The sequence below is a fragment of the Humulus lupulus genome, chromosome 7 (genome assembly GCF_963169125.1).
Source record: "Humulus lupulus chromosome 7, drHumLupu1.1, whole genome shotgun sequence".
NCBI classification, from domain to species: Eukaryota; Viridiplantae; Streptophyta; class Magnoliopsida; order Rosales; family Cannabaceae; genus Humulus; species Humulus lupulus.
This window is the reverse complement of record NC_084799.1, coordinates 127,459,461-127,484,687: the sequence shown is the minus strand read 5'-3', so window position 1 is coordinate 127,484,687 and position 25,227 is coordinate 127,459,461. Positions and strand designations below refer to the sequence as shown.

The following is a 25,227-nucleotide window of genomic DNA, read 5'->3' as shown; positions in this document are numbered from 1 at the left end:
CTTTTGAAAGGTACATGGAGAAATTAAAAAACTACGCCAAGAATAAAGCTTCTCCAGAAGGGTCCATAGTGGAAGGATATGTTGCAAATGATGCTTTGACATTTTGTTCAATATATTTTAATGATGTGGAAGCAAAGTTTTAATCAGCCTGATTGGAATGAAGATGCACCATATGTGAAGCGACACCTCATAGTGTTTGAAGAAAGGAAACTCCTATGTCCCTTGATGAAACACTCGGAACAGAGCTGAGTAGTTCATATTGGATAATTCTCCTGAAATTGAAGCATATTTAGAGTAAGTTAATTCAATTTTAATCTTCACATTCTTCATATTCCAATATTCTCTACCTATAAGCTTAACATTATTAATTAACAAGGAACACCTTATTGATGTGCAACAAAGGGATCTGGGTGCTGATCATAAATTGTTACAGAAGACAGAGTTTCGTTCATGGTTTCATAAGAAATTAATTTGTACTTATCAAATTGTTTACTAAAACTGACATTCTCATTTAATATATTTCCCTATTTTCAGATATATTACTTGCACCAGCTTGGGTCATTAGAGTATGCCGATGAATTGCTAGCTTTAGTATATGGGTCAGCTTTGTTGGCCTACTCCTATCAAGCGTGTATGGTGAACGGGGTTCTATTTGTTTCATACAATCGAGATCGTAATCGAACTACACAAAATAATGGAGTGTCTGTTGCTGGGACATAAGTTTTTTACTATTATGGGAAACTTGAAGAAATACTCTAGCTATTTTTTACTGGTGCCTATTCGGTGGTATTGTTTCGATATAATTGGTTCAACACAGATCCAAAAAAGAAGAACACAGTCACTGAAAATAATATTATTAGTATCAACGTCAGGAGTGAATGGTATAAAGATGAACAATACATACTAGCTAGCCAAGCGAAGCAGGTTTTCTATATCGATGATCCCATTAGAGGACGGAATTGGAAAATTGTTCAAGAAGTGAATCATCGACAAGTTTGGGAAATTTTGGACGCTTCTGAAATGATTACTAATATTAATGTTGTACATGGCACTAACTCATCTAATTTTGTCTTGATTGTGGATCTAAGTGAGTTTGTTGTGTACAATTTGATAAACCAGTGACACAAGTTGACATTGCCCATCTATCTTCTTTTGTTATTTAGGATGATGATGGATTTATTAGAGATGAAGATGATATGGTGGATGACATAGAAGAAGCAGATGATGAGGATTAATTACTTGTTGACCTTAGTGATGATAATACTGATCATGTGTCCCCAATAGATGTTAATCTAATTACGGATGATAGTGACTATTCTACTTAGTTTTGTACATCTGTAAAATAAAGTTATATATATTGGGAAATAAAAAATATGTTTCCAAGTAGCATATTTCAAACTAACTAGTAAATTAAAATAATACTTATTATAAATAATAGTTAAATTTAAAAATAGATAAGTTAAACTATTATTGTGTTAGCAGATGTGGCTAGAGCCCGCGGTGGAGATGGTAGTGGTGATCCTCCACAAGATCCTGACTTCACGCGAGTCAGGTTGTTTGTTTTCTTTTTGTTATTCCACTAAATGTGTTTATCGTAAATATATTAATTTTCTCCTTGTTGTTATTCAAAATAAATACAACAACCCCAGCGAAGAAAAAGGGTCATGACACTGCTATTGGAAAAGATCTATATGACAGAATATGAAAAAATAGAAAACCACTGCATGTAGTGTTTGACTAGTGAACGTACAAGGTTGTTGGGGGTGAACATGCTGCTTTTTTTGGCCTCATGGGCACCCAAATCACTTCGAAGGTTCTCGGACATTACGATTCATGGGAATTTTTGCCTCAACAATACAAGGATCAAGTCCTTAACATGATCAAGGTAAATAATCTATTCATTTATTTTTTTAAAATGTTTCTTTAATATATTATATTATTAAAATGTTTATTTTTCAATGTAGTGATATCATCAAATAGATGGCCGTGAGGACTACAAGCAGTGTCTAGAGGGTCTCGATCAAGACGATGAAGATTGATACCATGATAGGAAAATAAAAACACAAAAGCACCTCAAGAAGTACTACAAAGGACCAGAGGATTGGGACAAGGTTCTCGACAACCCAACTAAGGATGTTAACAGGGAGCAGTGGAAGAAGATTTGTCAATTATTTACAAGTCTGAAATATATTGCGCTACCTAAAGAATAAGAAAAATTGAAAGAAGCAAAAGTATCCTACAACACAAGGTACAAAATCGTTGGCGACCATCCGTCACGAAGGAGTAAATGAAAGTGAAAATGCATCACAATTATTCTCTTTTCTCTAACATTTGGTTTATATTTTTTAGGGCAACCCAGACCTTATTGAGTCATGGAAAAAGTACCACTGGAAGAAAGAAAAAAAAAATTGTGAACAACAATGAATATTATGTAACTTTGCATTATGTTTTTAATATTCATAAATTTAAATTTAAAAAACAAAATTATTATTTTTTACAAAAATAAAACTTATTAGTGGCGACTTCGTCGCCTTTAACATTCAAACCAGTAGGAACGATTGGTACATATCAGCGACGACATGTCGGCACAAAAAAAAATTAACATATCGCCACATGTAAAAAAATTGTGGCGGCGTTCCAAACTTGGGGTGACGTGGAAGTCGCCGCTAATATATAGTATTAGATGCAACTTATTAGCCATAACACATCAGCGGTGACATGTCACCGCTAATAAGTATTATGGGCGACTTTTGGGATCTCCAACAACAACACCCGTCACCCCTAAAATCCTTTTTTGTTGTAATGAATATAGGACTTAGAAAAGTTATAACTTTTATAACAAATTAGAAGTTATTCCTATTTATAATTGACCCAAGTTGATGCGGAAAATTTTTATAATAAAATAAAAGTTATTCTTATACAGAGAGGTTGTACTTAGAGCTGTAAATGTGGGTTGCCCGGCCCGGCCCATATTCAATTCGTGCCGTGCTCGTGCCGACCCATTTTTGAAAGAGTAGGCCCAGCACGGCCCATGGGCCCGGCCCATGTCGTGCCGTGCTCGTGTCGGGCCGGCCCACTTTACTTATTCGGGCCCACTTTCTATATTCGGGCCCAAATTTGGGCTCACTTTTTTTTTGCTAAAAAATGTGAGGATGGAGAATTGAACCAGCCACCTCCTCTTTAACCATCAATGGACTTACCACCAAACCAAATACATTTCTTTGTTTAAATTATAATTTTAGATATTTTTATATATTTTTTAACAATATTTTATACAAAATTATATCAAAGATAATTATTAGAATTTTAATACCTACTAATAAATGCTAAAAATTTAACTAACAAATCTTAAAATAAATTATAAAAATATAAACATTGAAAAAAATAAGACATATATTATCATTTTAATTTATTAATTATTGACAAATAAAAAATTATTATGATTATTAATGTCAAAATATCGGGTTTTTTATCGTGTTGTGCTTTCGGGCTAGTTTGTTCGTGCTTTCGTGTCGTGCCTTCGGGCTTGTCGTGCCGTGCCTGACCCAAGCCCATATTTTTTCGTATCGTGCCTGGCCCAAGCCCATATTTTTTCGTGCCGTGTCATGCTCGTGTCGGTTTCGTGCCGTGCTCAAAAGTCCGGCCCGTATTTACAGCTCTAGGTTGTATTATAAAATGTCAGTGTGTTAACTATCCAAATAAGAATACTTACTCATAATCAAGATATTGCTATCAAATTTCATCGTTAACATTTAGGTTGTAAGATTATAATAAAAATTGGTGTATAAATTGAATTAGAAAATTTATATATTTTGGCATTTTGAATAATAATAAATATGTAATAAAAATATTTTTAAAATACAGAGTGCTTATAAATATAACTTTTGGAAGTATAAATTAACATAACTCTTCCAAAGTAGTAGACATTTTCTTTAATGGAGCCTGGAAAACTAGAAATGGGATTTTTGAATCCATTGATACGTGGTTGTTTTACTAATTACTATATACAAATCTACAAGGTTTTGATGTGATTATAAGTCAATATATGCATTCATCACCACAAAATCTATACATAAACCAGAAACTTAGAAAACCAAAATTGCAAGCTACGCTAAAACTAATAACTTGGTAAACTACGAAGCAACTATCTCTCTCTCACACACACAAACACACGCACACGCACACACGTAGGAGGCGGTTATCATATCCAATACCCAAAACCCACCTGAAAGCTCCCTCTCAACTTCTCCATCATTATCAGTGATACTACATTTTTCTCATGACCAACTTTATATTTGTATAGATACATGTTCAAATACTAATAATAATAAAAACATTATTATTAGAATATGTGATACGTCAAGAACACGATCCTCACATCCACCAGTAGCTGCTGTGTGCCACCTTTATGAATGAGATTAATTCCTTTGGCTCAAAGGTTTGGTCTTTTACCAACTTAATTTTATCAAACTACCAACAAAAAAAAATAAGAAATAAAAACCCACCTCACCAACTGCGTATACTACTACTACTACAACTATACATCATCCATCAATATTAATGATATATTTCATTGTTTTAATCCTCACCTGGGATTCTTCTTAATACTAATCACCTCATTCTTCTTTCGTTTTGGGGTGAAAGGTTTTCTGGCACTCCATGGCGAGCCAGCTATCCGGCGGAGACTACGGTGGTACACTGGCCGAGATTGTGAGTTTTTAATTATATATATATATATATCTATACTTTTGTATATTAAAATGTTTGTGCCCTGTATCTTGATTTATATCTTATATTACTATCATTTTGAATTTGCATGTTATACAATAACATCTTTAATGGCAAGCCTTATTCGTTGATTGGTAGGTTGGAGTGTATTGTTTGTGTGTTCGAGAAAAAACTTATATATTTGTATATTAATTCAAACTTAATTAAGCTGAGTAGTGATTATATTGTTAAATTCAAATTGATCTGCAAACACAACAACCCCACATTAAGCTCATCTACTTGAATGCACAAATTTGATAATGAAGTATACCAAAATGAAATCATAAATTACATACCTCCATCACTAATGTTCATCTTTTACAATATGCAAAACAGACAAAAAATCTAAAAGATCTCTTTGGAGGGACACTCTATGTCAATTAACCAAGTCTATGTTACCCCATAAACAACCATAAGATATATATCCAACGTTTATTAAAAGAATATAATTACTCTTTTCTAAGATGAATTGGGTCATTGGGCCTAAACTTTGATTATATTGAGTGCTTATGATCCAATGGGCTGGTCACAAATTTTAATGGAGGGTTTAAGGAGACTATCTAATTTATTTTGAAAAACACTACTATCCCATTGTGGTCTCCAATAATACTTTAACATGCACAAAACAACTGTAGTTGTTTAACAATGCTAGATGTGTTTATACTTAGTCCACATGATTATTTCCATTATCTATATCATCATGTGCTCAGTATTCTTCCTTATTATTAATCTAATTCACTTATGATAAGCAATGTTTTTGTCATCTCTCGATTCATTTAATTTTAGTAGTATTATGGTGTTTTTTTTTTTTTGGTCATTATAGCGAAAGAAGAAGCACAGTGGGCAGCGAAAGAGAGAAGAGCTTGAAAGAGAGGTATGAGTTTGTAAACTGAATGTTTTTGCACAAAGTTTAAAATAAGAATGGTTACTTGGGTAGGTAATAGGTCTAATACAGTAAGTATTTCTACTTAATACTAGATATAAGTTCTTGGGATGGCAAAAAAACCCGGTGGATCGGGGCGGGTCGGAGCCTTGACCCGACGGGGCGACCTATGATCCGAAAATAAATGGGGAAAAATCGAGGCGGGGTCGAGATCCGATCCGACCCGCTAGCAATTGAAGCAGGTCGGATCACGACCTGACCCGGTTGTTGTTTTTTTTTTTTGTAATAAAGAATTTTTTTTGAAAACTAATTACTACAACTATTTTGGGTGATCTACAATCCAAAATATTTATATATATAAATTAAACAATGTATATTTAAACGACACAGAGAAGAAAATTGATGTTTTGCTTTGAAGTATATGAAATTGTATTTTATTTTAGTATGCAAGACAATTTATAAAAAAATTTAAGCAACTCATTTATGTCAAATATGACAAATTTTCTTGTCATTTATTTTTATATTGTAACATTTAAAAAAAAAATAGTCTTTCTTTTATTAAAGAAAAAGAAAAAAAAAACCTTATTGGATCGGGTCTGACCCACTCCATCACTTCTGGAGCGGGTCTGACCCAACCCGGATCAAAAGCCTTAACGGGTCGGATCGGGTCGGGGCAGAAGCTTAACGGGTCGGGGCGGATCTTTAGCGGGGCGGGGCGGGGCCGACCCGCCCCATTTACATCCCTAACAAGTTCTTGGTTTTATTTATATAATTGATTAATTATATTTATTAAATTTGTACCATTGTCATAGAAATATCTTAAATCAATAAAAAATATTATATATAAAAAATAGCATAAATATATTAAATAAAAAATTAAACCAAAATACTATTTACGATTTCTTTTAAATATTTATATAATATAATAACATTTTTAAACATAAATAATAATTTCTTAATAAGAAGTAAGATTATGTATTATATATTATTATTATAATAATATTTTATAATATTTAAATTTATATTGATATAAGTATTAAATATTAAATATTATTATAATAATATTTTATAATATTTGAATTCAGATTAATATAATTAGTAAAAAAAAGATTATATATTATTATCATAATAATATTTTATAACATCAAAATTTATATTGATATAGTTATTAAATATTTGTTTCATAATTTTTTTAATAAAAATTAAGATTATATATTATATAATAATCTTATGATTATTATTATAATATTTAAATATTTAGTCTTGTATTAAATATTGTTGTAATAATAATATTTGAATTCATACTAATATAATTAGTAAAAAAAATAGGATTATATATTATTATCATAATAATATTTTATAATATTTAAATTTATATTAATATAGTTATTAAATATCTAGTATTGTATTATATATTATTATAATAATGATATTTTATAATATTTGAATTTAAATTTATATTAACATTAATATAATTATTATATATATGTAGTCTTACATTAAATATTATTATAATAATAATATTTTATAATATTTAAATTTATATTAATATAATTGATAAATATATGTTTTTAAGTTAATTTTAAAAGTATATTTAGTTAAATATTTAGAATATTTTATTAAAGATAACAAAACAAACCGTTAAAACTAAAGTTTCCAATTTGTAATATCTCATATCTTTCCAATATTTATAAAGTAAACACTTCTCAATGCAATAACATTATCATATATTTACTAGGAACAGTACTTGGATGATTAGGAGTCATTACACTCAAATTTTAAATCCATTGAAAATATGAATATTGTAATATCTTATAAAAAAAATTCTTGAGAGCAATCTGTATGAAAAAGAAGCATTGAATTCATCATTTCTCGTATGGATGGGAGATGTTTTACGCTATAATCATTAAATAAGCTACACAATACATTTATTAACTTTGAAAACACTTTTTTTTTGCATATTATCAAATCAACACGTGACATGAATTGATTCAAATTTGGAAACAATTTTATAGTAGGATAAAAATGAACGATAATAATTATTAGTAGGACTTGTTCTAAGGTGAAAAGGAGAGGCAAAAAAGAAACTCATACCATCTGATTTAGGCTTTTTAGCCTAGAGGGAAAATCATTTTCTTTCCACTTAAGATCTGAACCGAACAATGAATATGAGAAAGGTACAAGCTGTAACCTTTTCTACGAAAGAAAATAGACGCCACCCAATACTATTCAACCTCATATGATACAAAGACTAATCAGCCGGTCTAGGTAGTAGGTACCAGCTAGCTTGATGCCCAATACAGTCATAAATGTGAAACATTACTTACTTTAATTATCTCATAATTCTTTATTCTCTAAAACAGCTCTGAAAATCTCGTACTATTTGGCTTTCTAAATGAAAGATAGGCCAAGAGGTAATTGTTTGTACTACTTAATTGACATTATTTTTCATGATCAACTTAATGTGACAACATATATATCATTGGGAGGGACCATACTAAAATATAAGTGGTTGTCATGCATGTTACAGGTGTCTCTGCTTCAAACCATGCTGAACCAAGAAGAGAGAATGAGTGAAATTTTGGAACAAGTCCATAGTAATCAACATAATGGATCTGCTATCACTATCCCAAACTTTCTTCCTCCAAAGGTATATCTTTATTCCTTTTCTCTTATTCTGTTCATAATAATGAAAACACTTTACCAATATATATGGAGATGTTAAGCAATATTTGAATTGAAAGAACTTCATAATTAGTTGTCAAAAGAAATCTAGGAGATGTTCGATTATGTTCATTGCTACAGGAATGGTCAGGCCTATCGTATGGCGTTTTAATATTGTTAATATTATAGTTCAATCATAATCGTTGATTCTCTTACAATTAGTATAGATTTTAAAGACAAATTTGTATATAAGAAATGAATAAACTGACTAGCAATGAATTATATGCAGATGAAAGAACTCCTAACAGAGTTAACTATGGTGGAAGGTGAGATAGCAAGACTTGAGAGCCAAATTAATCAGCTTAAACTTGGACTGCAACATGAACAAGAAGCAAAAAAAGAATCAAAATCTAAACAATGGCGATATGGATCTCCAATCCGTTCTGTTGTCAACCCTTCATCCTTTACATTTCCAAGCCCAATGCATAACGGTGTTCATAATGACAGGATCGGGTATGAAACCAAGACATTACATTTCATAAGCAAAGCCATAAAAGGTGATTATAATCTTAATAATGACTTTAGTCTAAACGATAAAAGGGGAAACATGAGAGGTTTTGGGGACCAGAAAGAGAATTACTTTCATGAAGAAAAGTCACAAGAAAGGGTTCCAAAAAAAAGTGGAATGGTGAAGCCAGCTTCTCCTATGAGAGATATAAGAAATCCATCACCCAAGGTAACTGCCTCTCATGATTTTTTTTTTTGTGTGTGTTTAACACATTTACAATTAAAACTTACTAAATTTTCTATCTAATATCTTTTAATTGCAGCCTACACGTAATCTTGGGACGCCTTTAGACCTTCCACCAAAGCCTGTATCCCCACTAGTTCATTCAGAAGAGAATATTCATAATTGGCAGCCTAACAAGCTCTCTGAGGAGATCATGAAGTGTCTGAACTTGATATACATTAGGCTTCTTAGAACAACAAGAGCAATGGAACTGGAAAAGTCAGGCCCCATTTCGAGGTCTTTGCACTCTTCTTTAAGCTCAAGAAGCTTCAGAGTTGAGCCTGGCTTAAACTCAAAGGAATCAAGGCAACAAGACCCATATGGCATTTTCAATCTGGAAGAGTCTACTCCACGGGACATTGGGCCTTATAAAAACTTGGTTATTTTTACTGCAAGTTCTATGGACCCAAAATGCATCTCCAGCCCCAGTTCTGTTCCTCTCCTAAGAAAGTTGAGGTATGTAATAAAATTCCAATATATGTCATTGACATAGTTCTATCTTAAATATTCATTTATGTAATTTTGATATATTTCTCTCTATTTTTCATATTTTCCCTTTTGATATTCACAACAGGCTGTTGATGAACAATCTTCAGACAGTGGATTTGAGGAGCTTGACATACCACCAGAAGTTAGCATTTTGGATAAACATGTACAATGCTTGTATAATGCATGTATATTACAAAAATGAAGCTTTTCTTCCTTCTCTTTGAATTCCTTTTATGATTTAGGAGAGAGAGATCTAAGCAATTTCTAAGTCAGAATTGCTTTGATTTTCCAGACAACATTGGGACAAACAAAAAAAGAAAAGAAATCTCAACAGTCCTATTTAAGGCTCTCAATTAAATTTGTGATTTTCTCGTACTTTCAGGGATATATCCAATATGGAGTGCCATCTACCCCAGAAAAATTGCTAGCATTAATGAATAAGGTACATTTTTCTCTAACTTTGTATAGTGATTAGTTACCAAACGAAGTTTATTCTTTCAGTTTACAATCTAATAAAATATCAAGTGTTTGAATTAGGCAATTCTCAACATAGGGGGAAACATCATCAATGCTCAAGCCATAGAGCATTATATTCTGAGGAAGTCAGCACCCTCTATCATGAAAGAGGTATATTAATTGTGTTATCTTATTTCTCTAAACTGAAAAATGAACAACAATATGAAAAATGTCACTATTTGAACATATATAGATAACATAATTTTTGTGGGACTTTTTAGAATGGTGAAAACGATGACAAAGAATCTGTCGTCCGTGAACTTTATGGCCTCGAATCAACAGATCCTAATGTCACATTTGCTCTTTGTTGTGGAACTCGTTCTTCTCCTGCTGTAAGATACTTATTTCCCTTTCTTGACTTTTTTAACAAGCTTAATAAGACTACTGCTCTTAATTTAAAGTTCAATTTATAGTAGTGACCATACAAAATGAGATAATTATAGCATAAACATGATGATGATGTGTCTAATTACAGGTGAGGATGTACACAGCTGAGAGTGTTGTGGCTGAGTTGGAAAGATCAAAATTGGAGTATCTTCAAGCTTCGATTATAGTAACAAGCACAAAGAAGATTGCATTGCCCGAACTACTGCTGACAAACATGCTTGATTTTGCAGCTGATAAAGAGTTATTGGTTGAGTGGGTTTGTCACCACTTACCAACAGCTGGGTCACTCAGAAAGTCAATAGTGGATTGCTTCAGATCCCACAACAGTGGTAGAATTGCCACAGCTACTGTCGAAAAAATACCTTCTGATTTTGAGTTCCAATATGTCTTGGCTATATAATTAAATAAAGAAAACTAAAAATCTCCCATCACTTGTTTGGTGTCATTTTTTTAATGACTTAATTCACATAACGTGTGATGTGAAGATCATTGTATAAATGAATAAGAATAAAGGATTTCTAAGGATGTTCTTTACTACAACTACTACTACTACTATTATTATTATTAGAGTAATTAGCCCCTTCTTTTTTCACCCATAAAACCTCTCAAACCCCTGTTTCATTAACAAATCTGCAATACTGTCCGATTGTCTCCGTTATCAGCCAAGAGCCACGTGACCATCTAACTTAACGACACATGATAAACTTTTTAATTTTTTTTAAAAAAATTAATAAAAATATTTAAATTAATTAAAAATTAAAAAAACTTACTTAATTTAAAAAAAGTCTGTAAAAAAAATTTAAAACAAAAAAAAAAAATTATTCACCAATCTAAACCCTAATTTTCTTCTCTTCTTTCCTCCTCTCTTGTTACTCTTCTTCTTTCTCTGTCAAACCCATATCTCAAAGTAGTTAATTCAAGAATGTAAATGGAGAAAACAGGAGCTCTGAAGTTGATTCAGAGATGTAAAATCTTTTATTGGCATTTTTTATAATAAAGACAAAATTAATTAAAAGGGTATTTTCGAAATTAGTAGTTTCCTCTTTTGTAATATTTTGTGGTGAATTTCGAAAATGAGTAGTTTCTTGTTTTGTTGAAATATGTCTTTCTATATTCAGATTTTTATTTATGTGTTAATAAAATAAATATATATATTTTCCTATAAAAGAATATCTTTTTCTTGAATTGGAAATTATTAGTATTTATTTTTATTTATCTGATTTGGTTACCCAGAAATCGTGTACAGCTTGCAATAATAAATGATATATTGTTTCCTTATTTATTTAAGGAAACTGGGTTGAAAAACTGTCCAGGTTCAATGAATCTGTTTGAACGGATTGCCAGTCTGTTTGAACAGATTCTGACTTTCCTGTTTTGGAAGATTTTCCATTTATGGGCTGTTTGATTTCTGACTTGTTTTCCACGACCTAAAGGGATTCTAAAATGTATATAATCATCCTTAGGTCGTTGGTTTTTTATTATCTCTCTTGGTGCATTATTTTCTAAATATTTCTCAAGTTTTAGAGAGACTTTTTGTTATGTAAAGAACTTGAGTCCAGCAAGTTCTTAGTGGTTTATTACAGTGTACTTCTGTATTGTTTTCTTTGTGTTAATTGTGCAGGTTGAACACACTTGGACTTTTGTCATCAAGCTTCGGGAGAAGTCTTGTTCGTGAGTCACTTTTCGGGAGGAAAAGTGTAAGTGTTATGATTTGAAGGGAGTTCAAGATCTTAGCACTTCAGAAATTTGATTAGAAGTTTAGATTACAACAGTTGCGACAAATTCAAGAGGAAGTCTTTATTTGTATAAGTCAATTTGGTTTTGTAATCATTTAGATATTCTTCTAATAAATTTCATTCTCTGGGCGTGGCCTCGTGGACTAGTAGCAATCTGCAAAGATTGCTGATACCACGTAAAAATTCGTGTGTTCTTTACTTTATGTTCGTTTTTATCTTCTGGTCACAAACTGTTTAAACATATCTGGTTTCTGTTCAAACAGTCTTGGTATCTGTTTAAACATTTCTGTAACAGTTTAACAATTAATTATTTAATTTAAATAATTAAGTTGGTAATCATAAAAAACGGAATTTCAAGAGACTCAGGCAAATCTTATTTATATATATATAGAACTTTACAACTGTAACAATATATAGATGGAAGTTGTAACAGTATAACTGAATACAACTGGAGCTAACAAAACTAACAAAACAGAAACAGAAAACTAATCATGTAATATTACATTGTCTAACACCCCCCCTCAAATTAAGTGGTCTATGGAGAACAGTTAGTTTGCTACATAGAATTGAAAATCTTGACACAAGAAGATGTTTTGTCATGATATCGGCAATTTGATCTTCTGTAGGGACATATTGAACATTGATTTCTTTCCTCATTACCATATCACGAATGAAATGAAAGTCAATCTCAATATGTTTCGTACGAGCATGAAACATGGGATTTGCAGCAATTTGTGTAGCACTTATGTTATCACACCAGACAGTTGGTGTAGCAGGGAGATGAAGTTGTAACTCAGAAAACAAATGTTTGTACCATGCAAGCTCAGCATCTACATTTGCTAAGGCACGGTATTCGGATTCGGCACTGCTACGAGGGACCACTCTTTGTTTTGAGGAAGCCCAAGATATTAGAGAGTCGCCTCAAAACACGCAGAAGCCTCCTGTGCTCCTTCTATCATCTGGACTGGCAGCCTAATCAGCATCGGTGAAGGCAGATAAGTGAAGTGAAAGAGAAGCTGTGAAAGTGATGCCATGAGATTGAGTTCCACAGAGATACCGGAGGATTCGTTTAACAGCTGACCAATGCATTGTGGTAGGATTATGCATGTATTGACATGCTCTGTTTACGGCAAAGGTGATGTCTGGTCTGGTCATTGTGACATATTGGAGTGAACCAACAACACTTCGAAATTTAGAGGGATTTTCAAGTGGGGATCCATCAAATTGTGAGAGAGGTTTTCCAACTTGACCAGGAGTGGGAGCTGGCTTCGAATCTAACATAGAAGTGCGAGATAGGATGTCCCTGATATATATTTGCTGACACAAGTGAATCTGGTTGTTGGCATAAGTAACCTCTATGCCAAGGAAATAGTGTAGGCGGCCCATATCTCTGATGGAAAACTTATTATGAAGCTTGGAAATGAAATTAGTTACTGCTATTGGATTGTTCCCTGTGATAACAATATCATCAACATACACTAGTGTATAGATAATGGTATTTGTAGAGTGAAGAATAAACAGAGAAGTGTCAGATTTGGAGTTGTGAAAACCCCATTGAAGGAAGGCAGAACTGAGCTTGGAAAACCATGCACGGGGGGCTTGTTTTAAGCCATAAAGAGCCTTGGATAACTTGCACACATGCAAGGGCCTAGAACTGTCATAGAATCCTGGAGGTTGGGTCATGTAGATATCTTCAGTAATTTCACCATTGAGAAACGCATTGTGAACATCTACTTGCCTCAAAATCCAATTCTTCGACAAAGCTAGAGCAATGACCACTCGGATAGTGCCTAGTTTCACAACAGGACTGAAAGTATCAAAGTAATCTACCCCTTGTGTCTAAGTGAAGCCCCGAGCAACCAGCCGTGCTTTATGTCTATCCAAAGTGCCATCAGAATGATATTTTATTTTAAACAACCACTTACAATCTATTAGATGTGCTCCAGGAGGTTTGGGAACTAAAGTCCATGTAGCATTTTTGTGTAAGGCTTGTAATTCTGATTCCATTGCAGTGCGCCAGTGAGGGACTTTGAGAGCTTGAGTGTAATTGGTAGGCAGTGCTAATGGATTAGAGAGGCATTGGGCAGTGAACACTCTTGGTTTGTGGATTCCACACTTTGATCTAGTCAACATTGGGTGAGTGTTATCCTGAGAAGAAACCTTCACAATAGAATTGTTAGTAACATCTGGATTGGGAGCAATTGCCTCAGAAGGGGATGATAGAATGGGAGGAGTAGGGGTTGAGGGAGATGGGACAGGTTGAGGTTGGGGAAGAGATTGAGTTAATGTTGGAATGATAGCAGGAGTGATGGATTGATTTGTAGTGTTGGCAGAATGATCTAAAGAATTGAAAGACGGGAAAGAAGATTCATCAAATATAACATGCCTAGAAGTATATATACGATGAGAGTTAGGGTCAAGGCATAAGTATCCTTTATGCTGAGTACTATAACCCAAAAAAATGCAAGCAATGGACCTGTATTGGAGCTTGTTAGAATTATAAGGCCTTAAGCAAGGGAAACATAAGCAGCCAAAGCATCTGAATAATGAATAATCAGGGCTTTTGCTGTATAGTTTTTCATAAGGAGATATATTGTTTAGAATCTTGGTTGGTAGCCGATTGATGTTGTAAACGGCAGCTCTAAAATCATAAAGCCAGTACTGTAGTGGAATTGAGGCATGAGCCATTAAAGCTAAACCAGTTTCCACAATATGGCGATGCTTTCTTTCAGCACGACCAATTTGGGCAGAAGTTCGTGGACAAGAGAACCTATGATTTATGCCACACGTCTCTAAGAAAGGAAGAAAAGCTTTGAATTCGCCTCCATTATCAGATTGAATTTCTTTTATGGCAGTAGAAAATTGATTTTCAACCAATGTTTTAAACTTTTTAAAAACAGATAAAGCTTGGTCTTTTGTGGACAAGGGGTATATCCAAGAAAATCGTGAATAATCATCAAGAAACAATATAAAATATTTGGTGCCATCAACTGCCAATTGGGGTGCAGGACCCCAAAGATCAGTATGAATCAAACTAAGTGGAGCAGTAGCATGAGAATCAGATAAAACAAATGGAAGTTTGTGAGATTTAGCTAATTGACATGAATGGCAAATGGATATTTTATTAATTGAAATAGGCACATTACACGTTTGAAGCACTTTGTGCATTACAGTGGAATGAACATGTCCGAGCCGTGCATGCCATATAGCAGCAGGCGAGTGTTTGACAGTATGAAAAGTAATTGGAGCAGAAAAAGCAGAAGGTAAGATAGCTGAAAAAGCTTTTGGAGAACAGTGAGCATTGGAAGCAAGAGTGGAGACAGTTTGAAAAGTGTATAGACCATGATCAAGATGTCCACTGTGCAGAGTTTTCTTCGTTCGAAGATCCTTCACACAAAAGAAAGTAGAGTGAAATTCAATGAAAACTTGGTTATCATGACAAAATTTTGAAACTAATAAGAGATTTTGAGAAATAGATGGAACATGATAAACACTATTTAAGACAAAAGAATGATGTGGAGTATGTAACGAAGCTTTACCAACAGAATTGATAGGCAATTGCTGCCCATTACCCACCATTACCATATCATTACCAGTGTAGTTAGAGGTGGTGTCAAAAATGTGACCATTGGTAGTAAGATGATGTGAAGCACCGGAATCAAGAAGCCAAGAATCATCATTGACTGTGTTGGCATTGGCAACTAGAGCTTGTATCGGAGAGGTTGTGGCCAAAGTGGAGCTGTTTGGGGCAGGAAGATTTGGATCAAACCTTCGAAAACAGCGAAAAGCATCATGACCAGACCTTGAGCATAATTGACAAATTATGCGATTTTGGGCGTTGTTGTTTTTGCGCGCAAATTGAAGAGGGCGATTGGTAGATTGTGTCATATTGTTATTCTGAGATCGATTGTTATTGGGGTATCGACTCCATTGTTGAGATCTTTGAGGGCGGTAGGCAACATTTGTAGCAAAGGTTGTTGTTTCATCTACCGAATTCTGCTGCTCCAATCGGGATTCGTGAGCGAGAAGAAGACTGGAAACTTGTTGAAAGGAAACCCCTTTGGATTTGGATGTAACTGATATGACAAAGGAGTTATATTCTGCACTAAGTCCAGCAAGAAGATAAAGAACAAGATCCCGATCTGAGATTTTTTCAGAAATAGCAGCAAGTTGGTCAGAGAGACTTTTGACCTTAAGAATGTAATCCATCATAGGTGTAGCCCCTTTCTTTAGGGTTTGAAGTTGTAATCTTAGTTGCATGATTCGAGCATTTGAAGTGGAGGAATAATAGGTCTGTAAGGTGGACCAGGCCTCAGCACTCGTATTTTGACCCACAATTTGAGCCATAATTTCAGGTGAAAGAGAAGAGTAAAGCCAGGATAGAATGAGCCGATCTTTCTATCTCCAAGAAATAAATTTTGGATTGAGAGCAGTTGAACCTTCGACTGTTTGAGCAGGAGCAGCATTAGTGCCGTCAAGAAAGTCGTCAATGGCATTGGCGAGAATCACATTCTCCATTTGAGCACGCCAAAGGAAAAAATTTGTGCGATCCAATTTGATGGGTAGGGCATGATTGAGAGCCTGAGAAAGGGCCATGAATTGTTGTTGTGGAAGAGTTAATGCCGAGAATGGATGTGCAGATGAGGAAATGGAGGAAGAATGATCAGAACCATCAGAAGTAGCCATGGGAACTACAAAGAAGAAACAGGAAGCAGAGAAGAAAAGAAAGGAATACACAGAGGAAGGATTGGCGTTGATACCAAGTTAATTCAAGAATGTAAATGGAGAAAACAGGAGCTTTGAGGTTGATTCAGAGACTCAGGCAAATCTTATTTATATATATAGAACTTTACAACTGTAACAATACATAGATGGAAGTTGTAACAGTATAACTGAATACAACTGGAGCTAACAAAACAGAAACAGAAAACTAATCATGTAATATTACATTGTCTAACAAAAGTCAATCACTGTTAATCTTCAAACCCAGTTCAGCAAATACCAAACTGAAAAATTTTACCCAAAAATTCCAAATTGAGTTCAAGCAAATACTTGCAAAATAATATATGCTCGAGAGTGCAAAGAAGAGCTTAGAATGACTCAGTGGGCTATGCTATTTGGGACTCTTCTTGCGCCTGAAATAGGTCTGAGATTGCCAGATGGTTGAAGATGGGAATTGGGCGCAGATGGTCGGCCTGAGATGGGTGGTGGAGGCGAGGGTTTCATGGCGGAGTTCTCGTGGCTGGGGTTGTGCGCCTGGGGTGGTTCGCTTGGGACCTCTCGAGAGGACGTACGGGACGGTCGTGCGTTGGCGCTGGGCTTGGAAACGAAGATGGTCGGAGATGGTCGGCCTGAGAGAAAGGAAGAAGAGGGGAAGGAAAGGAGAAGGTTTCACATCGGGCTTGGAAATGGCGAGGCAAAGGTTGAGCCGAGAAGAAGAAGAAGAAGAAGAAACAGGAAAGAAGGAGAAGAATGGGGAAGAAATAGAGAAAAATTAGGGTCGCGATTGGAAAACTGTATTTTTTAAAAGTGAGATTCTGAAATGAAAATATGAATTTAGTGACTAAAAACATGTTTATGAAAATGTGATTGGTTCAATATTTGTAAACTGTTTTTTAGTTTTAAAAAATTGAATCTGTGATTGGTATTAAATTTGAATGTGTAATTAGTTCAACTGAATCTGAATATTATTTGAATTTTATATATTCTATATACATAAGTTGTATAATATTAAATTTTGATTTATCAATAGATTTAATTAAGTAAAATTTAATAATATTGATAAATTAAAATTTAATAATAGTGCATTGATTAAATTCTCCTATAGGGGCTTCACTTTAAGCCCTACCGGTGGGGCTCTCAATGTTCTCGACCCGTGAACAGTTTTCGGTGCGATTTTTTTTTATGACTGTGTATATTGTAGCTATTTAGGGTATCTTGCAAATTTTCAGAAAATTCCGAATAGTTTACAGTATCGAAAACTAGGTTCAAACATGTTGTTGCACGCATGACTAATTTTGTAAACATGTTGTAGCTACAATATTTGTAAACGGTTTTTGAGTTTTAAAAAATTGAATATGTAATTAGTATTAAATTTGAATGTGTAATTGGTTCAACTGAATCTGAATATTATTTTAATTTTATATATTCTATATACATAGGTTGTATAATATTTAATTTTGATTTATCAATAGATTTAATTAAGTAAAATTTAATAATATTGATAAATTAAAATTTAATAATAGTGCATTGATTAAATTCTCCTATAGGGGCTTCACTTTAAGCCCTACCGGTGGGACTCTCAGTGTTCTCGACTCGTGAACAGTTTTCGGTGCGATTTTTTTTATGAATGTGTATATTGTAGCTATTTAGGGCATCTTGCAAATTTTCTGAAAATTCCGAATAGTTTACAGTACCGAAAACTAGGTTCAAACATATTGTTGCACGCGTGACTAATTTTTTTTATGCGCGTGGAAAGCAACATGTTTGAACCTAGTTTTCGGTACTGTAAACTATTCCGAATTTTCTGAAAATTTGCAGGATGCTCAAAATAGCTACAATATACATGGTCATAAAAAATAACCGCGCTGAAAACTGTTTAGGGGTTGAGAAACAGTGAGAGCCCTACCGGTAGGGCTTAAAGTGAAATCCCTATAGGAGAATTGTCCTATATATATTTATATATATGGAAGACTTCTCAATGATTACTACCCATAAATGTGTACTAACAATTATGATGATGTGGCAACATAGTGACTTGGTATAGTAAGTCACTAACAAATAAATATTTTTTTTTCTACAATAATTTCGAATTTAGTTTTTTTTTTGTCATAATTAATGTTGTTTCCAACTAATGAGAGACACTAGCTATATTTAAAAATTGACATACATTTGAGAAATGAAAAAGTTTACAATATTATATTTTTATAATAAATACACGTTTTTCTTCAGGTAACCCTTCTAAAATTTTGAAAAAATCAAATTTTATATTTAAAAATATTAATTAACAATTATAAATATGGATCATTGATTTTAATCCAATAATATTAAAGTAATCAACCATATATAGTAATTATTAAAAATACACTCATATATATAAATATATATTATATATACTAACACACACTAAAAGTAAGTCATAGTGAAAAAATTGAAAAATAGAGAAAATAATGTTTTGTTGTTTTCAATTATATAGGCAAAAATTTAAAATCATATTCATATTTTGTTTTAGGAAATAACTAACCAATCATGAATTATTGTGGGTCCACTTCTTTTTAGTTTTTGGAAACATAAAATTGAATTCTAATCACATAACAATCACACCCTGAGGGACTTCGTTTTTAATTTTTAATTTTATTTCAAAATGTAAAGTAATATTAATTTTTTTTATTATATATTTTTAGTTTTTAATATTTTTTAAGTAATTTTTTTTAATTTAATTATTCTATTTTAAATTAAAATAATTTTTATTTTTTTAATAAAAAACAATTAAAAAATTACTATTCAATACGTGGCCTAATAAATAATAGACATTTGTATCTATGTTAGCAGTTAACCGCTAAAAAAAATGGAGACCTTAATAATAGGGAGATTTGGCTACCAAAAAAAATAAGAAGTGAATGGTAGCAAAAGGTAAAAATAAGAAGTTTTAACGCTAATTACTCTTATTATTATTTAAGTTTAGAGTTGGGTGTCAACTTCTATATATTAGCTTTAGGCTTCTCTATTCTTCTTTTTATTAATAGTTATTTTATTAAAATATATATTTTGTTTAAGGATTACAAAAAGTTAAAGGCGGTAACGGTGTTTAACAACACATAATAATGAAAGATTTAAGAAAATAAGTATAACTAGGACTTTCATCACTATATTAACTATATTAGTAGTGATGGTGATAATTAAGTAGCAAAGTGCGCTCATGTGTAGTGTTACATTTAGTATAAAAATAGATGTATTCATATTTTATCTTGATGTTGTGTTGGACCATATATAATATTTATGTGATCATGTTTGTATCTGTGTTGTGCATATACTATCATGTTGTTATTATGTTTTCTCACGTGTGCCTATATAAATAGAAAAATAGAACATTTTGTTTCATATTTAATATTTAAAATATGGTATGTATCATTTTGGTTGAGAGTTAAACGGGGTTTTTTTTCATAGATAAGAAAAATTTTCACCCATTTTACATAAACATGAAGAAAAAAAAACTTTTCCAAACAAAAATTAAATTAGAATATTTCTTCCTTCAAAATATAGAATCTTCTCCCACCATATATAAACTCAAAATCCCATAGTTTGCAAAGTAATATGTGTTAGTTATTTTCTTTGAATTATTTGTATAATAAGAACATGTTAGGATTTGTGATTTATTGTGTTAATTAAACATGAATGATCTTGTGTGAATTTTATGAGGCATGAGGTAAAAGATAAAATTCATGGTGATTTATGCTTGCTGATTTTGTGATTAAATGGTGAAAAGATTGATGAAATAAGGATATGTATGCATAAGAATGGCTCTAATGATAAGTGGTGTTTGTGGAAATAAAACGGTGTTTTAATTCACACTTAAAATGATGTTTTTGCACAAATAATTACCCACATATTTTTTTTTTTATATTTTGATGAAAATATGAGTTTTAAAAAAAATGAAAATTGTGATTTTAATGATAAATATGATTGCTAGAAATTTTGTAAAAAAAAATGTGTAGTGTGTTTTAATAAGAGGAATTTGATTAGTATTTGAAATAAATTAAAAACCCTAAACTATGGTAATATTAAAAATAGTATTTTTAATAAAATATGAGTGTTTATTTTAATAGTTATGATTTTTCTTTATTTTGATTATGAAAAATATTGAACTTAATTTATTTGTGATTTTTAAAGAAATTAAATGGTGGCTGAAAATTTAGTTTAATAAGTTTAAAATAATCATTTAATTGTCACATATGAATTTATGTTACATAGAATTAAGTCTTAAAATAATTCAAGCTAAAAAAATATTTTTCCTACACTTAAAATATATATTTTTCTCACATCAATCATGTAACATAATTAATTAAAATTAAATTGATATTTTCTAAGGAAACATGATAATCATATGTATTTTTAATAAATTCAAGCCTTTGATATTTCTTTGTAATTTGAAAATAATAAATGGATTGATCACATATATTTTAAATGGCTAAATAAAATTATTTTTATGAAATAAAAATAATGTCTTGAGAGATTCAATCAACCTAGTAATTTTTTAGATGCATAGAATTATCGTTTTAAACGCTACAATTACGCAAGGTTCCCACGTATGCATGTTTCATGCAAATTCACTTGTATGTCCAAAATTATGTCTCCTATGCACTACTACAATTTGGACATCAGCCATCGACCATGAGAGGTTAGTTCCGCTTAAACCGACTTAACACATGTTCATAAGTCGGTTTATACAGAACCGACTTATCATGTATGACTAAGGTAAGCATGGGACGTCGGTTGCGCGAGAACCGACCTACCATGTGGACATGGTATGTCGGTTCTGTGTGAACCGACCTCCCATGCTTGTAGAAGACATAATAGGTCGGTTCATGCAAAATCGACCTACCATGTTGTCATGGTAGGTCAGTTCTATGTGGACTGACCTACCTTGCTAACATGGTAGGTCGCTACTATGTGAACCGACTTATCATGTCACATTATAAGAATTTTGAAATATATTAATTTATTTAAACTATAAATATATATATATATATGTAAGCTATTAGTGTATGAAATAAATGTAAGAAATTTATATTTATTAATATTACGTTATAATGTTTTGAACTATAAATAAATAAATGAATTAAATTAAATTAATATATTTTAAAATTTTAATAATGTCAAAATAAATTAGAGTCTCTTTAACAAGTATAATGACACAGAATCGAACTAACATGTCCTTTAAAAATTATTTAAGACGCTACTCTTTTATCAAATTATTATTTATTTATTTTAAATTGTAAATGTTATTAATTTAAAATATTTTTTATTTATAAAATAAAATTATAATGTAATATTAACAAATATAAATTTTACATTATTTGAATTTTAGATATATTAATTTATTTAAACAATACATACATATATAATTATAATAGTATGAAAAGTATAAAACAATATACTTAGTAATATTACATATATTATAATTTTTGAAGGATCATGCATATGCAACCATGTAGTTTTTATAGAAGGATCATGCATGCAATATAGGTAGAATGAGTATTATTCTTTTTATTACCTTATGTGTAACTAAGCATATTTGTATGTTGTGTGTAACTCTCACCATGTGTGCATGGCCCATGCACACATGAGTTATATGAAAGGGCAAAATAGTAATTATGTGAAGCTAAGGAATGTCGTTTTGATTATGGCATATGCTCGTTGAGAAGTTGTGGTTTTACTTAGCTTGGACCTGAGGTGAGGAAGTTAGATAGAATTTATGATTGTTATACTATGAATGGTAAGACTGTTGTGTGAATGAAAATGTTATGAATTATGAATGCTATAATGTGATGATATGTTGGCATGTATGAACGTTGTATGATATGAATGGATGTTAGCGTGATGAATGCGACACATCAAAATGAGTTGCTAAGGATAAGCAGACGTAACCCGAGTTACTAAGGACATAAAGACGTAACTCCATGGGCGGACGCGTCGGGGTTATTCAAGGACTAGAGACTCCTGTTTACCTCAAAGGGTGGCATGGACAAGTTAGCGAGCCATGTTCACAAGGAATTATTTATGATTATTTGTGATGTTTATGATTATGTTATAATGTTTTGTTATGTTATGATGATTTGTGATGTTTATGTTTATGTTATATTGTTTTGTTATGTTATGATGATGCTATGATGTATAAAGATGAATGATAGTGTTTGTAATTTGTTGTATCTTACTTGCTTGTTGTTTGTACTTCCTTACTGGGCTTTTAGCTCACCCCCTTACTTTCCATTCCAGGTAGCAAATAGGTTTCTCTGTGGCACACGTGGTGATGTGGGGAGTTCTATCGTCCTGGTGTGTATGGCGTGGGGCATCCTATGTACGAGAAACGATCAATTTTAAACACCATTTTTAATAATGTTATGTTTAATGGGATTTTTCTTAAAATTTTTAGTGGACTTAAACTTTTTGTTTGTTTTAGAACTTTGCATGAAACTGATATTTTCTTTTTTAAACTTTTGGGCCCAACTTTCATGTTTTAAGCAAGACCTCACTGAAACCTTTATAATAGGTGACTTTCTATTATAAACTGTTGACGGTGAGAACTCGTCAACTAAGTTAAGTTGGAAAAATTATCAAATCGAATCAAGATCGCTAATTGGAAAGCTGTAAAAACTTGAACAAGAACTCAAGAACAATGATGGATCAATAATGGAGAATTCAATCTTTCATTCACATTTAAACCTCTGCTACAGTAAAATTTCCAACCCCCCTTCAGGTGGCCTTGGAGTTCATTCTATAGTAGGCTCTAATGGCCTTGGGTACATAGTGGGCCAGGGGACCAAGTGGTACATACGTACTGTATTAGGGGAGTGGCTTCAGAGGTTGTGGTTGTACATCCTATACAGGAGCAGGTGTCTGGAGGATGTCTCCACTACTTGTCTGTACCCATGTCTGATGCATGGTGGCAGGCGTATTGGCGCAGGAGGTAGTGGTGTCGGCTCTGACCTATGGCCGTAGACGTACGGGCCATGATCCTTACCCCAGCAATCTCACTGGCACTGGTATCCGTACTTAGTACTTGGTCGTACAAATATGTTTCATTCGACTCGTACTGGATCTCCTAAGCATAGGGATCTCGAGGTGTAAGGAATGGGACTCTTGGTGCTTGTACCGGTCGTGGCGTTGAGTGGGAATCTTGGGTCCTTAGCACGAGATGCCCGAAGCACCCTAAGGTCACCCACGGGCGCGGGCAATAAGCGCGTGGCCTCGCTCTACGTCTTAGTGTGCGAGGCAAGATGCCTCCTCTGCAAGCCTTCCCCTTCGTGTGACTTCCCCTACATGGCCCCTAATGGTGTGGTTTAGGCCCATACGTGTCGAGTGACGGGGTGTCGGCCTCCTGAGGAGATGGTGGGCTGATGGACCTCCCGGGGCGCGCGCGCGTGGGACCTTGCGCGGCCTCGCGCATCGGGCGCCGTTGACGACCTCGCAGCTTCTCTCGGCCTCGCATGGTGGGAGTGGCCCAAGGGCCTCGCAGCCTCCCTCGGCCTCGCATGGTGGGAGTGGCCCAAGGGCCTCGCGAGACGGGGTGGCTTCGCCCGTGTGATGGCCTCGCGAGACGGGTGGCTTTGCTCATATGATGACCTCGTGAGATGGGATGGCTTCACCCATGTGATGGCCTCGCGGAATGGTGGCCTCGCGAGACGGGTGGCTTCGCCCATGGTTGGCCTCGCCCATGTGGTGGCCTCGCGAGATGGTGGCTTTGCTCATGTGATGGCCTCGCGGGATGGGATGGCTTCGCCCATGTGATGGCCTCGCAGAATGGTGGCCTCGCGAGACGGGTGGCTTTGCTCATGTGATGGCCTCACGAGATGGGATGGCTTCGCCCATGTGATGGCCTCGCGGAATGGTGGCCTCGCGAGACGGGTGGCTTCGCCCATGTGGTGGCCTCGCCCATGTGGTGGCCTCGCGAGATGGTGGCCTCGCGAGATGGGGGTTCACGAGGCTACTGAGTCTTGGCACCCGTGCCTTGCCAATGTGGGCCACCTGGCATCGACTCCACGAGGAGCGTACCCAGACTCGTGTCGGGATGGTGCGATGGCTTCCCGAGATGACGGTGGCCCTAGGGCCCTGCCTCGGCCTTACATTTTCTCTTGATGAGATTTTGAGCATCAACACTTGCCCCCTAGTCTAGGAGAGTACCTTTAGGTGCCCTTGTAGACTATACACCTTGGTTCCTATAAATAGGCCTTCATGCATGGCTTGATATTCTCATTTTACTCCCTTGGCCTTACGTA

The 25,227-nt window shown here is 33.8% G+C and overlaps 1 protein-coding gene across 5 annotated transcripts; it reads left to right on the top strand.

Moving 5' to 3' along the window:
- Positions 1–4,373: 4,373 nt before the first annotated feature.
- Positions 4,374–11,036, top strand: LOC133788616 (uncharacterized). Of its 5 annotated transcripts, XM_062226172.1 has the most exons (12): positions 4,374–4,438; positions 4,645–4,710; positions 5,591–5,641; positions 8,181–8,300; positions 8,604–8,827; positions 8,915–9,050; positions 9,145–9,560; positions 9,679–9,778; positions 9,976–10,035; positions 10,131–10,220; positions 10,331–10,441; positions 10,585–11,036. In XM_062226172.1, the coding sequence occupies exons 1-12, from the start codon at positions 4,409–4,411 to the stop codon at positions 10,894–10,896; spliced, it is 1,716 nt and encodes a 571-aa protein (XP_062082156.1). In that variant the 5' UTR covers positions 4,374–4,408; the 3' UTR covers positions 10,897–11,036. The 5 variants fall into 5 exon arrangements, with proteins under 5 accessions (XP_062082156.1, XP_062082152.1, XP_062082154.1 ...); XM_062226168.1 differs by having other exon boundaries at positions 8,604–9,050; XM_062226173.1 differs by lacking the exon at positions 4,374–4,438 and adding an exon at positions 8,014–8,064 and having other exon boundaries at positions 4,642–4,710; positions 8,604–9,050.
- The last annotated feature ends 14,191 nt before the right edge of the window (positions 11,037–25,227 follow it).

What these genes read in the sequence shown, in the direction of transcription:
- LOC133788616 (XM_062226168.1), top strand. Translation starts at nt 4,409, where the DNA reads ATGAATGAGATTAATTCCTTTGGCTCAAAG. An exon ending in GTGGTACACTGGCCGAGATT is followed by an intron (nt 4,711 to 5,590) that starts GTGAGTTTTTAA and finishes TGGTCATTATAG; the next exon opens with CGAAAGAAGAAGCACAGTGG. An exon ending in ACAATGCTTGTATAATGCAT is followed by an intron (nt 9,779 to 9,975) that starts GTATATTACAAA and finishes TCGTACTTTCAG; the next exon opens with GGATATATCCAATATGGAGT.